The 18,035-nt window shown below is 48.2% G+C and overlaps 1 protein-coding gene across 1 annotated transcript in view; it reads right to left on the reverse strand.

The window, feature by feature from the left end:
• Positions 1-17,846, reverse strand: part of TMEM123 (transmembrane protein 123) — a 51,198-nt gene extending 33,352 nt beyond the window's left edge. The window contains exons 1-2 of the mRNA XM_023239041.2: positions 17,660-17,846; positions 12,568-12,624 (exon numbers count right to left, since the gene is read on the reverse strand). Coding sequence (XP_023094809.1) covers positions 12,568-12,624; positions 17,660-17,759 — 157 coding nt within the window. The 5' untranslated portion in view covers positions 17,760-17,846. The remainder of the gene's footprint in view (positions 1-12,567; positions 12,625-17,659) is intronic.
• Positions 17,847-18,035: the final 189 nt, after the last annotated feature.

The raw sequence follows: 18,035 nt of genomic DNA on the forward strand, positions 1-18,035 counted from the left end.
TAAAATTGACAAACCCTTAGCCAGATTCATCAAGGAAAAGGGAGAAGTCGGAATCAGAAACTCAGGACAAATTACAACCGACAGCACAAAAACACAAGGGGTAAGAGTAACTGCTATGCATAATTACACCAACAATCTGGACAACCTGGAAGAAATGAATTCCTAGAAACATACGACCTTCCAAAAGTGAATCAGGAAAAAATGAAAAATTTGAACAGACCAATTACTAGAAAAGAAGCCAAATTGGTAATGAAAAAACTCCTAACAAAAGTCCAGGACCAGATGGATTCACAAATTCCCCCAAACATTTGAAAAAGAGTTAATACCTATCCTAGTCAAACTATTCCAAAAACTGAAGAGGAAGGAATGTTTGTAAATTCATTCCATGAGGCCAGCATTACCCTGAAACCAAAACCAGACAGAGACACTAAAAAGAAAATTACAGACCGATATCTCTGATGAACAAGGATGCAACAATCCTCAACAAAATATTAGCAAACTGCATTCAACACTACATTAAAAGGATCATTCACCACAACAAAATGGGATATATTCCAGGGATACAAGAATGTTTTCCTATCTACAAATCAACGTGCTACAAAATGTTAACAAAATGACGAATAAAAATATCATCTCCATAGACGCAGGAAAAGCAATGGACAAAAATCAACATCCATTCACGATAAAAACTCTCAACGAAGCGCCATGTGGGAACATGCCTCAACATAATATTGGCCATATATGACAAATCCACAGTTAACGTCATACTCAATGTTAAAAAGCTAAGATCTGGAAAAAGATAAAGACATCCACACTCTCACCACATTTATTCAACACAGTACAGTCAACACAAGTTGGTCCTATAGCCAACTGTATATACAAAATCCTCAACAATCTACCCAAGAACTAGTAGAATAAATGAATTCAACAAAGTTTCAGGACACAAAATTTATATTCATCAACTGGTTGCATTTCCATCCACGAGTAACAAACACAAAAGCAAATAAAACAATCCTATTTATAAAAAAGGATAAAACATCACTTTAACCAAGTCACTATACTCTGAAAACAGTAAGGCAATGATGAAAGAAACTGAAGATGACACAAATACATGGAAAGAGACGCCATGTTCATGGAATTTATACAGGCTGACCTCGTTTTGTTGTACTTTGCTTTACTGTGCTTCACAGATAATGAGGTGTTTGTTTTGTGTGTGTGTGTGGTTGTTTTTTTTTTTTTTTTTTTTACAGAGTCAAGGTTGTAGCAGTACTATATCAAGCAATTTCACTGGTGCCATTTTTCCAACAGCATTTGCTCACCTCGTGTCTGTCACATTTTGGTTATTCTCAAGGTAGTTAAAATACTCTCATTTTATTTGTTACGGTGAGCTGCGATCAGTGATTAAAACTCCTGAAAGCTCAGATAATGGTTAGCATTTTTTTGTAATAAAGTATTTTTAAGTTCAGGTATATACATTTTTAGTGACATAATCCTATTGCACACTTAGCAGACTATAGTGTAAACATAACTTCACATGCACTGGGAACCCATGAGAGTCATTTGACTCACTTTATTGCAGTGGTCTGGAACCAAGCCTGTTATTTTTTTGATGTGTGCCTGCATTGTTAGGGCATCCGTACTACCTGGAGCAGATTCAATGCAATCCCTATCAAATGCCAGTAGCATTTTCCACAGAACTAGAACAATCCGACAACTCACAGGGAACCACAAAAGACACAGAAAAGTCAAAGCAATCCTAAGAAGAGCAAATCTAGAGGTAGCACATTCAGGTGTCGATCTATACTACAAAGCTATAGTAATCAAAATAGTATGACCCTATACAAAAGTAGACATATATATAGATCAGTGGAACCCAACACAGAGCCCAGAAAAAAAACCCATGTTCAAATGGTCAATTAATCTAAGATAAAGCAGGGAAAAGTATACAATGGAGAAAAGACATCTCTTCAGTGGAGAAAAGACATCTCTTCAGTAAATGGTCCTGGGGAAACTGGACAGCTCCATGCAGAAAAATCAAACTGGACCACATTCTTAAACACACAAAAATAAACTCAAACTGCATTAAAGACCTAAACGTAAGACCTGAGGTCATAAAACTCCCAAGAGAAAACAGAGGCATAAACTTGTGGATAGCAATCACAGTAGTTTTATCCTCAGGCAAAGACAAAACAAGCAAAAATAAACAAATGCGACTACCTCACACTAAAAAGCTTTTGCACAGCAAAGAAAATCATCAACAAAACAAAAAGAAACCTACAGAATGGGAGAAGACATTTGCAAATGATGTATCTCATAAGGGGTTCATGTCCAACATATACAAAGAACATATACAACTCAACACAAAAAACAATCTGATTAAAAAATGGGCAGAAGACCTGAGTCCACTTTTTTCCCCAAGGAGGACATACAAATGGCCAACACACACATGAAAAGATGCTCAACTTCACCAATCACCACGGAAATGCAAATCAAAACCACGATGAGCTATCGCCTCACATTGTCAGGATGGCTATCATCAAAAAGAAATAAAAAGTGTGTGGGAATGTAAATGGATGCGGCCACTATGGAAAACAGTACAGAGGTTTCTCAAAACCCTAAAAATAAAACTACCATACGGGGCACCTGGGTGGCTCACTCCGTTAAGTGCCCAACTTCGCTCCAGTCACAATCTTACCATTCTGGAGTTCCGGCCCCACGTCAGGCTCTGTGCTGACAGCTCAGAGCCTGGAGCCTGTTTCAGATTCTGTGTCTCCCTCTCTCTCTGTCCTTCCCCTGCTTGCACTCTCTCTCTTTCTCAAAAAGTAAATAAACATTTAAAAAATAAATTAAAATTAAACTACCATATGATCCGGCAATTCCACTCACAGGTACTTAACTGAAGAAAATGCAAACACTAATTAAAAAACAAACAAACACACACATCTCTATGTTTACCACAGTTTTACAACAGCCAACATATGGAAGGAACCCTAGTGCCCATGAATAGATCAATGGATAAAGAACACATAATGTGTGTGCATCATACAACAGAATATGACTTCACCATAAAGAATGAGATCTTGCCATTTGCAACATCACAGATGGACTTGGTGGTATTATGCTAAATGAAATGCAAGGAAAGAGAAATGAAGTACCACATGATCTCGCTCACACGTGAAATCTAAAGAAAACAAATGAACAAACACAAAGAGACTCAAATACAAGAACAAACTCGTGGCTGTGAGCAGGGCGGAGGATGGGAAGACGGGTAAAACAGGAGAAGGGGATTAAAGACACCAATTTCCAGTTAGAAACGAGTCACAGGGATTTAAAGTACAACATGGGGAGTATAGTCCGTTCTGTAATACCTCTGATGACGGATGGTAACTAGACTTACTGTGCTGAGCAAGTTGTAATGTACGCACATGTTGAATCACAACGTCGTACAGCCAAAACTAAGCCTGTATGTCCACTACAGTTCCAAAAAGACAATGAAAAGGACTCCTCCAACTCCACGGCAACACATCACTAATCCAATTAATATGGGCAAAGGACCTCAACAGACATTTTTCCAGAGAAGATACGCAAGTGGTCAACGAGTACATTAAAAGATGCTCACTATCGCTCGGTACCAGTAAAATGCAAACCAAAGCTGTGCTGACGCATCATCTCATGCTTGTTAGCACGGGTAAGATCAAGACCACCGATAAATGCTGGCGAGGATGTGGATGAAAGGGAAACCTCGAGGGCCGTTGGTAGAACCGTCAAGTGGCACAGCCACTGGAGACACCAGCATGGAGGTCCCTCCGAAAATCAACAGCAATACCCTATGATCCAACAACTCTACTTCTGGGCATTTGCCCGAAGGAAACAAGAACACTGTGTCGAAGAGATCCCTGCACCCCCACGTTAACAGCAGCTTATCTACAACAGCCAGACAAGCATGGAAACCTATGGGTCCATGAGGGGACGGGTGGGTTAGGAAGTTCTGATACGTGATACACACACAACGGATATTATTCAACTACAAAAAAGGACGAAATCCCACCACTTTCAACACCATGAGTGACCCCCGAGGGCATCGCGTTAAGCAAAGTAAATCAGACACAGGCAAATACTCCATGATCTCACTTACCTCCGGGATTTAAAATAAAGAAACAAACCAAGCTCACAGGAAAAGAAATCAGAGGTGTGGTCACCGGAGGCAGGGGTTGGGGAGGGGAAGCAAATGAAGGTGGTCAAAAGGAACAAGTTTCCAGCTGTAGGATAAGTACTAGGGCTGTGATGTGTAACAGCACCGTGGTTAACACTGCAGTATGATATACAGGAAAACTAGGAGTAAATCCTCAAAGGCCACATACATCACAAGAACCAAAAAACCCTTTTTTTGTTTGTTTTGTTTTCTGGGTTTTTCTTCCCATGAGATGATGGATGTTAACTTACTATGGTCTTCACAATCTAAATCAAATCATTACAGTTATACCTTAAACTTACACAATGCTGTATGTCAACTATTCTCATCGAAATCGTAAAAAATGTTAAGTCTAAGGGTGGCATGACGATGGTTTAAAAAAGAGTGTCCTCTTGTTTATAGGTGAAACAAGCCATCTCAATACACACACCTTCATGATAAAAGCCAAACTACTCCTTAGGGGGTTTTCAGCCAGTTTCCTGTGGAGAAAATCACAAATGGTTCATGTTTTCATTATCTGTAAAGTTAACTGCTGTTTGCTCCTTCCGTTTTCTCATCACACTAAACAGACTTGACGGGATTAAGTAACTCAGGAGGACAGTTTGCTTTAACACCTTCGGGAATTTTCACCAGGTGCGATTGTGAAGAACAGGTGTGTTAAGGGTGACAAACAAAAAAGTCTTATGAATGGGCTGCAACTATTCTGTGCAGCTTTTCAGGTAAATAAGTCTTTCGGTTATGAGACTTCTCTCAAGGCATTTGTCCCTACCCTTCCTTGATAACTACTGGGCTCCTATGCAATCAAAACAATGGGAATAAAAATAACGAAATCAGGGGCGCCTGGGTGGCTCAGTCAGTTGAACGTCCGACTCTTGGTTTCAGCTCAGGTCACGACCTCACAGTCGTGAGTTCAAGCCCTGCATCGGGCTCTGCGCAGACGGTGAGGATTCTCTCTGCACCTCCCCCGCGCTCTCTTGCTCTCTCAAAGTAAGTAAACTGGACAAAAAAATAACAAAATCACGGTAGTACTAAGAGCACCCCGTGTCCCCCTCCCCGACCTCATGGGGGTGAGCCCAAGAGGAGGACCCCTGGATTGCCTGCCTTTCTCCCCTCGTAAGATCTTATCGTTCTTTCCCAAGGCAGTCAGTTTTAAAAGGGCACCCCCGTGGCTAACAACGCCGACTCAGCAGGGGCTCCCTGGAAAGGCTGGCGCCCACCTGCCCATGTCCCGTCGTGACCGTCACCCTCACTCCGCGCCGCAGCCCTGGCCACGTGCTCCGCTCCCCACTCAGGTCTCATGGCTCGCGGGTGCCCCCAGACCAGTATTTGTAACGTTCCAGGCAATTCTAATGTGCTGACACGCGAGGAGCCTGCTCTAAGGCTTGCAGGTTTTCGACATGCCGAGGGGATAACATAACCACAGAGGACGTCTCTGAGGTTTACCCCGCAAGAAACCGCTTCAATCTGAGGTCACCCACCCAGTTCACACTGCGTACTTCCCACACAGCCTCCCCCCCCACCATCTTTCTCCAAGACCAGGGGCCGCTTCACCCCCCACAGCATCTCCCGGCAGCGCCTGGTCCTGACCCCTTCCCGGCCCGCGGGGGGGCCCCGAGGCTGCCCCTCCTGGGACCCGCCCCTCCGCCCGCCAGCCCGCAGCTGTTCTCAGCTGTAACTTCTTCACTGTGACAACCCCCGAGATCTGCGGGCCCAGCTGTGGGGACCGGACCGGGCCAATAAGCCCCCTGAGCTCACACCCTGAGCCCGCGGCTGGCCGTCCCCTCGCCATGATCCAGCACCACCTGTCTCCAGCTCCACCACGGCCATCCAGGCAGGGTATCCATTTGGGCTGATTTGTTTAAAATCCTGCAGTGCCTCCCACCTCGTGGCCGGCAAATCCGAACTCCCTGAGGGGCTTCAGCGACCCCGCCCCTCTCCTCCCACCCCGCCTTCACCCGCAGGAAGCTCCTTCAGATCAGGGCAGAGCTCAGATGTTCCTGCCTGGCCACAAGGTCACTGGCCTGACCCCTGGGGGTGGGGGTGGGGGTGGGGGTGGGGGTGGGGGTGGGGGGGCACCTGACTCAGCAGGAAGACGGCCTGGGCCACATCCCCACTGACCTCCTGGATCCTCGCATCCCCGCCCTCCTTGGAGACTTCACCTGAACGTAAGAACACACACAGCACTGCCCCGGGACCGGGTAACACGACCGCCAACCCTCCCGCTAACATTTAATAACATTTAAGGCCGCTCTTCACAACCGTAAAGTGAAAGGCCCTGTATCCAGTTCAAGGAACGCCGGGCAGGGAAGGGTTCGCGTTGACAAAGGAGCTCCCAGCTCATCTCACAAGTAAGACTGGGGTAGCAAGCATTAAAACTGGCTTCTCCTGTTTCAACGGAAACGTACACGAGGTGTTGTGCTGAGCACTGAGGAGGAGGTGGTGAGTGACAGAACGAACTTGTGGGCTGGGGAGGCCGACTTAAACCCTCAACCAGATGCAGTCGGTCAGAGACTGTTCTCTGAGGAAGGGAAGTTTCAGCTGAGATTGGAAAGCTGAATGGGTGTTAACTGGCAAAGGCAGGAGGGAAGAGTTCTTCAGGGAGCGAGAACAGTACATGCAAAGGCACTGTGGCAGAGAAGGTGAACACAGGAGGGACCAAAAAAGGGTCACTGTGGCCAAACAGCAAGCAGGAACACATTTAGTTTTTCATTTGTGCCACGTGCCATTTTAAAGGCAGCTGATTCACATGTTACCTCATCTAGCCCATGATTGCACCTGAACTTGACAGAAAGCACTGAGGCACCAGGACAGTACCTAACTAACCCAAGCTCACTTCAAAGCAAAGAAATTATTTCTTCTTTTTTATCTTCCCTGAAACAAGGGCATGCATACTGGCTGGGGGAGGGGGGAGACATGAAAAACTCGTGAATCAAATTCACTGTGGAGTGAAAGTAGTCAAGCCAGTTCTCACTACAGTCAGTTGAGAGACTAAAACCATCACTTTCCAACTAGGTGTTTTCATGTTGTAAGACTGTAACCACAGTGAAATGTTTTGCAGGAGACGATTAATTCCCTTTTTAAGAATCGGTGCCCATGTAGTTAAGTTCAAGTTGAAAAGAACTAAAAATACTTACTGGAAGTCATTTGAATAATGGTTAAAAAAAAAAAAAAAACTTTTCCCAAATTCCCACAGGAATCATATACTATTTTTATAGGTAGAAAAAAAATAAGGCAGAGACAAGCTAATACAATGACAACCTAATCAACAAATGGGCAAAGAACTTGAGACATTTCTCCAACATGAACCAATGGCCAATAAACAGAACAGATTCATGCCTTCGTGAGTCAACAAAGAAATGAGACACTGTCTCATGCTAGACTGGGGCTCCCCAACCCCATTTCAATGTGAGAGGGATTCCTCCCACCCCCCTGGACCACCACGCAGTTCTTGGGACCCTAGCAGGGTATCCGGAAACTGAGTTCTGACTTACCCACCCGGACACAGCGTGGGATCCTGCAGGTGAGGGCTGGGTCCCACAAGACCACCCCCAGGCCGCTGGCTGTGCTTCTAACCACCGGCTACGGTCTGGAGGTTCCAATGACCCCTTAGGGTCTTTAAATTTGCCAGAGCGGCTCACAGAACCCGGGGAATAAAGGACACAAGGCAGCATCCAGACACACAGAGACAGGGGAGGAGGTCTGGCAAGAGGCACGGAGCTCTGATGCCCTTGCCAGGTGACACTCTCCCGGTATCTCTCCCTGTTCACCACCAGGAAGCTCCACAAACGCCCTCTTCTGGGTTTCCCAGGAGGCTTCATACGTGGTCACGCCTAAGTCATTGGCCTAGGCCAACTGAGCCTCCTGCCCCCAACCTCCCCTCCCAGAGTTGGAGACTGAAAGCTCTAACCAACCAACCAACCACAGGGTAGGGCCGGCCCCACCTCTGGGTGGGGTCTCAGAGTCACCTTATTACAGTAACAAAAGACACCTTTAGCCCTCGTGTAACACTTGGGAAATTCCTAGAGTTTAGCTGTGAGCCTGAACCACGGAGGAAAACAGAAAGCACATGAGGAATATACTTGGGTAATCCGAATGACCCGTATGTATTTCTTACAAATCTCAGGACCGCACATACCCCTGGGGACAGGTAGAATCCGAACGTGACAGCATCCTCATGTACCGCCCGTTGGAATGTAAAGGGTGCAGATGATGTGGGAAGCAGGCTGGCAGGTCACTGAGCACGGCATTTCCACAGGACCCAGCGATTCTCCTCAGTAGTACAGCCAAGCACACACAGCCACACAAAAACGTGTACGCAAACGTTCCCAGCCGTGTGATTCCCAACAGCCAGAAGGTAGAAACGGCCCAAGCGTCCATCAACAGGAGGAGACTGTCGTCTATGCATCCAGTGGAACAGTACTCAGCCATAAAAGGGAACGTACTGCTGGCCACACCACCACTTGCATGAACCTAGAAACACTGCTAACGCCAAGACGCCAGTGTCCAAAGAGCACGTACTTCACGACTCCACTCCTATCAAAGTCTGGAAGGACATCCACAGAGACAGAGTGCATCGGTGCCTGCCTGGGGCTGGGGGCAGGTGGGCAGGATGGACACAGTGGGTAACAGCTCAAAGGCAAAGTGTTTTTTTTTCTGAGATGATGAAAATGGTCTAAAACGGACCACGGGGACGGTTGTACGTACCCGTGAGTACACGGAGAACCACTCTACTGTATGGCATGCGAAATTTACGTCAAGAGGGGTTTTTAAAAAAGAATCATAAATCGGGGCGCCTGGGTGGCTCAGTCAGTTAAGTGTCCGACTTCGGCTCAGGTCACGATCTCTCCGTCCGTGAGTTCGAGCCCCGCATCAGGCTCTGTGCTGACAGCTCAGAGCCTGGAGCCTGTTTCAGACTCTGTGTCTCCCTCTCTCTCTGCCCCTCCCCCATTCATGCTCGGTCTCTCTCTGTCTCAAAAATAAATAAACGTTAAAAAAAAAATTAAAAAAAAATCACCATCAGTTTTGAAATGCAATCTTGAAAACAGGAGTTGAACACGACAAAAAGTCTCAGAAACGGATGCGGTTCTGTAAGAGCAAGCGAGCTCCACGGGGCAGTTTGGGAAACTGCCACCCTCGTGGGCAGAAATCGGAGCCTGAGCCAGGTCCGTGTGCTCGGAATCGCTCTGGTCCTGCCACATCTGTGGACAAAACCACGCCAACTACAGACGTGGGAAGAGCCGGACCCGGGATGTGTCACCAGGACCCAGGCAAGTCCGTGTGCACCGCACATGAAGGGAGACGAACTCGGAGCAAATGAGGCCCAAGGAAAGAGCTTCAGCCTGGATGGTAATCCCCTGTCCTGGGGAAGCATCAGTGATAAGGGGTCACCGGTGAGAAATGCTGTCCCTTCTGAACCATGTCCAGCTCCCTTGTATCTCTGCCCAAACCTGTTGCTGACAGGTAACCTGGGCATGTGGCATCCTTGCACCGTCAACAATAAATTCATCCAGACTCTAAAATAGAAGCCCTCTGACTGTATGTAAAATGAGAAGAACGGTTTTCTCTACAGGCTGAAAACGTGTCCCAAGATCTGATAAAATACATTTTTTTAAAAAGCGCTCTCGGGGCGCCTGGGTGGCTCCGTCGGTTAAGCGTCCGACTTCAGCTCAGGTCATGATCTCACGGTCCGTGAGTTCGAGCCCCACGTCGGGCTCTGTGCTGACAGCTCAGAGCCTGGAGCCTGTTTCAGATTCTGTGTCTCCCTCACTCTCTGCCCCTCCCCTATTCATGCTCTGTCTCTGTCTCAAAAATAAATAAACGTTAAAAAAAAAAAAATTAAAAAAAAAAAGCGCTCTCTAATTGCCCAACAATAATCATTATTACATTTTAGGTAATGTATCTTTCCCCCTCCAATTAAAAATTTCTGTAGAATCACTAAAACGAAGTAAGACCCTCTAGAAAAGAGTGTCAAAAATATAGCTAATACTCATCAGAAGACAATGGGGGCGTATGAAAATACAACCCTTACATATAATTGAGTGGCACAACCCCAAAGGGACCTCAACTTCTGATTCTCTGACCTCAGGCATTGACATTATTCTACGAACAACAACAAAGCAGCTATAATAATGGAGAACACTGGAGCACGGACCAGTCACGTCTGCAAAACACATACAGTGGTTCTTTGATGAGGTCAGCCAGCAGTGACAAAACACATATTTGGTTCCACAATTCAGTTCAACCCACGTGTTACCTCCTACGCACCGGGCACAGAGCTGGGATGATTAAGTCATAGACACCACTCTCAACGAACTTAGATGGAGACTAAAAACAAACCAAACAGAGAAAAAAGATTTGCTGAATCTAATGTGTGGAGTCCTTTCTAAAAAACGGACAGGCACCAATGTCTCCGGGAGTGTTGCTGGCACTTTGCGCTTTTCCCAAGAACACCATCCTGCAGTTCACAAAAGACAGCAGTGTGCTAAAGAAAAGTGTTCTTTTCCTTTTGGAAGCGATGCCAAATAAACCATGCTGGACAAACAGCATCAAGTAAATTGGTGATGTTTAAAAACAATGTTTTCAGTATAGAAGGGTTTGCCTTACTACAGAAGACAAAATAGTAAGCATGACGTCCTATAAAAACACACAACTGCAACACGTTATGTGTTTCAAGATCCAAAGAGGCTGTAATAAGAACAAGTTAACAGTTACGGAAAGGGTTACACACTGAACAACCAAAAAATTTTTATAGCAGCTGTATTATCCGATGTCTTAAGAAAAACCTTTTGAGGCCATGCCTCTTTTTCACTCCACAAATTTCCTGGTGTCAGAGTTGAGGGCGTGTGAAATCATCCCACTGACTAGAGGCATTGATCTTTAACAACTTGTCCACAAGTGTCAGCAGTGGTATTTCTTCACTGAACAGGGTTTTTAAAGGTAAGACAACACCACGGTTTCAGGAAATGCCGCGAGGGCGCCCAGGTTTCGAATCCCAGGAAGTGAGTTTCAAATCTGGGCTGTGCCATGGGACCTCGGGCAAGCTTCTAAACCACCTGGGACTCAGTTTCCTCCTGTGTGACAGAGAACCACAGCCCCCGTCTGCACTTACATCAGCAAACGTGTGACAAGTTTCTTAGGCATTGCAGGCATCCTGTAAATGCTGGCAATTAACACGGTTGTTACTGCCACCTTTCCTCTACCTCCTGGGTTTGTGCAAAGTTGATGCTCAGCGGTACTCAATTAGATTCAGTAAAGGCCAACAGGAAAAGTCACCTAATAATCTAGTTAAGATATTTTTTAAAAAACCCTCATATAACTGTCTGGCAATAATCGTTATGACATCTGGGGGTAATCTATCTAGCCTTTTTCCCCAGACGAAGAATTGCCTACAGAATTACTAAAGCTAACATAGAAGAGTGCTCTCTATTCAGCCAGAAGCCAGTCGGGGAGGCAGACACGATGAGGAGCACAGAGGTAACTGGGAACACGACATACGCAGAGCACGGAGACGCTGATGGCAGTTGGCACTCCACAAAGCCACGCAACAATGCGAACGTACGTAAAGCTGCTCAACCGTTCACTTAGAAATGGTTGACATTCCGGGTTTCACATGATGTGTATTTTTCCACAACGAGATAAAATAAAACAACCACAAGAACTCCAAGAAGTCAGGGCTTGGAGAACCTTGTGTCCTGGGCACCCAGAACGCCTCCGCACATTCCAGACCCTCTGTAAACACTCGGTGGATGAAAAGCGGAGACCACGGGTCTGGTGAGGGGACCTTCGTACCTGTTCTGGTTTCGACCTCAGTGCAAGCAATGTGCCGTGACGGTTTACTGCTGATGCCCAGGACATCAGCGTGGTTCCCAGATCCCTCCACGCCGGTGGGCTCTCAGTTCCAACTAAGACACCCGTGTTGTCAACGGGAAGCAAGTCGGGGGGCTGCGACCTGACCGGCGTTGGAAACGTAAGCAGGGTCTCCCTGGAGTCACCCACGGCGGACGGGCCCGGAGCGGCTCGTCGCACCGGCGACACAGGCAGACTCAAGTACTCAGGTTTCCCGTCCACAGCACGATGCCAGACCTTCACGTCTAAAAACGGGCTTTGAAGCTCAGTACGAAATCCCAGTAAGACACAAAGTGTCAGCATTCATTCAGGTCCTTGCCGGCCCGAGAAAGAATATGACCTGGCGGGCTATCCGTTATTGCTGCCCACTAAGCGCAGCCCTGGAAGGAGGGTGCGGGGACCTATGAATCAGGGACTCGTGGCCCAAACAGGTCACCGTCCCAGCTCCTCGTGCGCCCCTGCCGATCTCACTTTCCGTCCCCGAGACAGATAAAAACCAATGCTTTCCAACTTGGTGAGTCTAAACTCACCTGTTGAGTCAGCACTGTCATTTCCTGGAGACACCAACTTCCTTGCGTCTGGAGGTCCTGTAAAAATAAAAACATGTCCTGTGATGAAAAAACATCTGATATTTATCTGAGGCCCCTGGCATCGGGTGGTGGTGCTGTGGGGGGGAAGGCGGATGTCCACAGCAGGGTCCACTTTTGCCACTGTTGCTCTGAAACGTAAGTGACACTTTCAAGTAAGTGTCAGTAAATGCGGGGCCGTGTGACTGGAGTCCTTCAAGACAGAAAACACGCAGCTTACGTAACCAACACTCACACGGTACTTGCTATGAGCCAGTACCAAAAAGTCCGTCCACCTGCCCGCGGACATGGCAAGGTGCGAGACAGAAACCAATCTTTGCTACTGACCCCTCTGCTCGGCCGAGCGCCGTGGACCGCCCGGGAGGTCCTGCACCACCAAGACCCCCGACTTTGGACAGCAGAGAGCGGACGACCTGGGTAGGATTTTCCTTTTTTCCCCCCCATCTCACCTCTGGCAAACAGCAGTCTGTTCTCTGTGTTTTAGACTTTGTCGTTTTTTGCTTTGCTCATTTGTTTCTTAAACTCCACACGTGAGTGAAATCATATACTTTTCTGACTTACTTCACTTAACGTCATACTCTCTAGCCCCATCTACGTGGTTGCCAAAGGCAAGATTTCACTCTTTTACAGCTGAGGAACATTTCATCACACACGCGTGCACACATCTTCTCTGTCACCTGCTGAGGGACACTTGGGCTGCTTCCGTATTTGGGCTACTGCAAATAATGCTGCAGTAAACATAGGGGTGCATGCACCTTTTCAAGTCAGTGTCATTTTCTTCTGGTAGACATTCAGAAGTGGAATTGCTGGCCATGGGGTAATTCTATTTTTAACTTTTTGAGGAACCGCCATACTGTTTTCCACAGTGGCTGTACCAGTTTGCATTCCCATCAACAGTGCATGAGGGTTCCTTTCTCTCCACATCCTCACCAGCACCTGTGCTTTTTTGCCTGTTTCTAGTCATGCTGACAGGTGTGATGTGGTTTTTCCTTGTGGTTTTGATTTGCATCTCAGGAGTGAAGTTGAGCATCTTTTTGTGTGTCTGCTGGCCATCTGGATGTCTTCTTTGGGGAAATATATATTCAGGTCCTCTGCCCATTTTTTAATTGCATTGTTTTGGTGTTGAGTTAACTTAAGGACTTCATCTATTTTGGATATTAGCCCCTTAGGATTTTCATTTTTAATTGCAAGCCTTCTCACAGAAGTATGATTCTTTTAATTTCTAACTAGTACTCTAAGATTTGGAAAAAGTTTAGAAGAATTCTATGCCCCAGTTAAGCAACTTTTCAGAGGGGTTTATTCAACCCGGCTCTTGGTATCATGGAGTTTAAAATATATACACCACATAGGAAGAGAGCAAGTATATTACCCACGAAGACAGCCCTCCCCGACCCAAACACCCCTCACAGCACAAGGTACGCAGTAATGAGTCTGAAGGATCTATTGTCACTGTGTGCGCACATTTCTTTCTCTTAGAGAACTATAGAGAACTATCCCATTTGGTGTGAAGGCAAATCGGATGATCCAGGCCTGCAGACTGTCCTTCTCCCGGTCTGCTAAGAGCAGCCTTGAGGGGGGCGCTAGCATTCACGGACGAGTGACTACTGGTGAAAACGAGGCAGTGTCCCAGTGGCGCGTGTTCACCTCACTGTACCGTCCTCACGTATCCGGCAGCTGGTATCGAATGCTGGCCGATATTGGGAAGAACCTTCTGCACGCCAGGACTGCGGGGGAGCACGTGACTGGCACTGGCTCACCCAGCCCTGCTGACAGGTCCTAGACAGGAATACCGTCGTCAGGGCCAGGAAGGGAGCTCCAGAGAAGGCCACCCCGCTAGAAAAGGGCAGAGCGTGGACGGGGACCAGGCTGCTGGACCTCAAAGCCCCTGCGTGGGAGCGCCGAAAACCAACGGTTGATTTTCTGCTATAAACCTGCTTCCTTCCCAGGCTTCTCGGCTGTTGTGTTTCCAGTTGTTCAAACCCAGACCAAGAGGTCACGCCTGGACGACTCCTCTTCCCCACTCCCTCACCCAGTCCTCTGTTAGCAAGGCGTTTCAGTTCCACCCCCAAACAGATAAGCAACACACGCACTGTCTACACTCCCAACACGCCACTGTCTTTCTCCTAGGCTACTGTTTCTGTGTCCCTGCCATTGTCACTCTTACGAGGCATCACTTCCTGGCGACCTTTTTTGCTTGAAAAAGAGACAAAAGCAGATGATCTTTGCAGCTCGAGGACCTTCCTCCTTTTTGCAGTCAATTACTTATGAAGCAGGTACCGTGGGTAGGCAGGTTTTGTATCCTAGGAGACAAAGATACCGAGCACCTAACTACAAAGAGGCTGATGCTTTCTGTGACAGAAACCAAACATTAACATACAATAATGTGCTGAATGGTAGAAAGTTACATTCATCAAGTGGTTCAGACTCACTGGGGATTAATTTAATCCCCTAACTGGCTGCCCAGTAGGGTGGTGTTTGGTGCCTGGGACTCACTTTAGAAAGTCCCAGTTACTAGGAGTCCCTCCCTGAGACTCGCCCGGGCTGAGAACATGTGAACTATGGCTTTCCTGAGAGTGGACACATGTCATCAAGAGAGCCGCAAGTGGCCATCTCCGGGCAACCTGTTTGAACTCTTGACTCCCGCATTTCTGGAGCCACCTGTGTTCTTGGGCTTTTCTGTCCAAGACTCAACAAAGTCCCTTCTTTGCACTAAGGCTGTTCAAAATGGGTTTCTGTGACTTACCACCAAGGGTCCTGATGGACGCCGCCCCCACCTATCCTGCTTGCCGCTTCACTAACATGTTCACAGCCTTCCCCACACCTCCAACTGAAGATATTTACGAAACTACACGGCAGACTGAAGGAGATTTTAAACAAGAATCTCAATGTTTTGATCTTCTCCTGCAATATTCCAGGTAATAGCACATTGGAGACTGAAGCATTATTTACCAGCACAGCCAACACCACCTAAAGTGACCTAATGGCAAAATGGTTAATTAAGAGTTTGGATTTTAATCTCTGAAATCAAACATGTTTGAGCTGTTTTACTTTGAATATATTAAGTAAGGTCTAAGCCTCCGTTTTTTTCATCTATAAAATGGGAAGAATACTGTGAAGATTCATCAGGATGAGGATTATCCTATTAGCATAATAGGACGTACACAGGAAACTACCTACTGAAAACACTGTAAAAGCCCTAGTATGATTGTTTTTTGTTTTTTTTTAAGTTTATTTATTTTTGACAGAGACAGAGTGCAAGCATGAGCTGGGGGAGGGCAAAGAGAGAGGGAGACAGAATCCGAAGCAGGCTCCAGGCTCCGAGCTGTCAGCACAGAGCTCGACGTGGGGCTTGAACTCACGAACTGTGTGACCCGGGCCAAAGTCAGACACCTAACTGACTAAGCCACCCAGGCGCCCCGTGCCCTAGTATGATTGTTAAAAATTACCGTACTTCACAAGGATACTTCATACACATTACACACTCCACAGGAAGGCCAGGAAACATTTCCTTGTTTTGAGAACCGTCTTTTAGTCTAATTTCACAGTGACATTAGCCTCTGTAGACGTGGATTCCAGCTCCTGTTTGCTGTACTGGTTCATGAAATGAAGGCTCTCCTACAGCAGAGATTCATTCCCAGATTTCCAAACAGCGCTCACCTCTAGTGAGACGTTAAGTAATAAACAGAACAGTCCAACAGTGAGTATTAAAACAAGGCAATCTGGGGCGCCTGGGTGGCTCAGTCGGTTAAGCGTCCGACTTCAGCCAGGTCACGATCTCATGGTCCGTGAGTTCGAGCCCCGTGTCAGGCTCTGGGCTGATGGCTCAGAGCCTGGAGCCTGCTTCCAGTTCTGTGTCTCCCTCTCTCTCTGCCCCTCCCCCGTTCATGCTCTATCTCTCTCTGTCTCAAAAATAAATAAACGTTAAAAAAAAAATTAAAAAAAAAAGGCAATCTGTTTTTAGGGCAAATAAAAAAAAAAAAAAAAGAAAGCAAGGACACTCTAGTTTCTCTGACCAGAAATTCACCGCAGAAACAATAAAGTTTACTTTCACAAAATAACAAATAAAAAAAATGGAGATCTGCCCTTATTGATATTGGTATAAAATTAGCACCAAAACAGACTGTTTCATTCCAGATTGTTCACCTTACAGTGAAACATCTCATTAATATGGAAAATAGGATGGACGTGATTTACTGATCATCAAACTCAGGGCTGCAAAGCCGGCTCGGGACATGCACAATTCAGCACAGCAAACCAACAAAACAACCAGCCAAACAAACAGAAAGTATTATTGTCTTAACTTCACCCAGATAATTCTAGCCAAAGCAGGTGTTGCGCCTGAACTGCAGCCTTCATCCCTCGCTAAACACACAGCAGGTGGACAGAATTTAAAACTACGGAGGACTTGGGTCACTGAAAATAACTTACCCCAGCTTCCCGACCACTGCCCGGTGACCGGACCGCGACAGTGGCTGACAAAGGGAACACGGAAAGCACGCGGCGAACCCCAGCTTCCCGGCCCTTCCCCAAAAGGACCCCCTCACCACCCCCACCCCGAGAACGACGAGGGCCCTGCGCCGGGGGCGCGCACAGCTGGCGGTGGCACGAGGGCTGCGCGGCAGGTGCGCGCCGGGGCAGGTGCCCACCGCGCCGGGCGGGGCGCATCCGCGGGGGCGCCCGGGGGGCAGCGCGCCCCCCCCGCCACGTCCCCCCTCGCGTCTGGGGGCCTCAGTCCGCGGCCGCGCAGCCCCGCGCTAAAGGACTCCCCACACCCGCCGGGCACGTGTGCGCAGGAACCCGACCCAGCTTCCAGAAGGGGGGGGCCCAGGGACACTTATCCCCCCCCCCGGGACACCCCAACTTCGGGGCGCGGGAGGGGGACAGGAAACCGCGAGCCCGCGCCTGGGTCACTCAACAGGTTACGCGCCCCTCCGGGCCTGCTACGGCGGCCGGCCCGAGCCTCAGTTTCCCCGGCCACGTCCGGGGGGGCCCCCCGCGCGCACAACCTTCCCGGGGAGCCCGCGCCGCCACCTACCGTCCAGGCCCGCGCTGTCCACGGCGGCCTTCAGCAGCGCCAGCACCAGCAGCGCGCATAGGACCAGCGCGGCCCAGCCGCCGCGCGCGCCCGCTCCCATTGTTCCGAGGGCGGGACGCGCCGGCCCCGCGGCTCCCAACCGAGCGTCCGCCGCGCCGCACAGCCGCCCCGCTGCGCACGGGCGCCAGCCCCCCAGATGCCCAAATAGGGCGCGGGAGCCGGCTGGGGGCGGGACGGGCGCGCGGGGGCGGGGCTTGGCGGAGGGAGGGGCAGGGCCTGGTGGGGAGGCGGGGCGGGGGTCGGCGAGGGCGGGGCTTGGAGGAGGGGCGGGGCAGGGCCGGCGCGCGGGAGAGGGGCTGGGGCTCGAGGTGGGGCG

This window comes from Felis catus, chromosome D1 (assembly GCF_018350175.1).
Source record: "Felis catus isolate Fca126 chromosome D1, F.catus_Fca126_mat1.0, whole genome shotgun sequence".
Classification (NCBI taxonomy): domain Eukaryota; kingdom Metazoa; phylum Chordata; class Mammalia; order Carnivora; family Felidae; genus Felis; species Felis catus.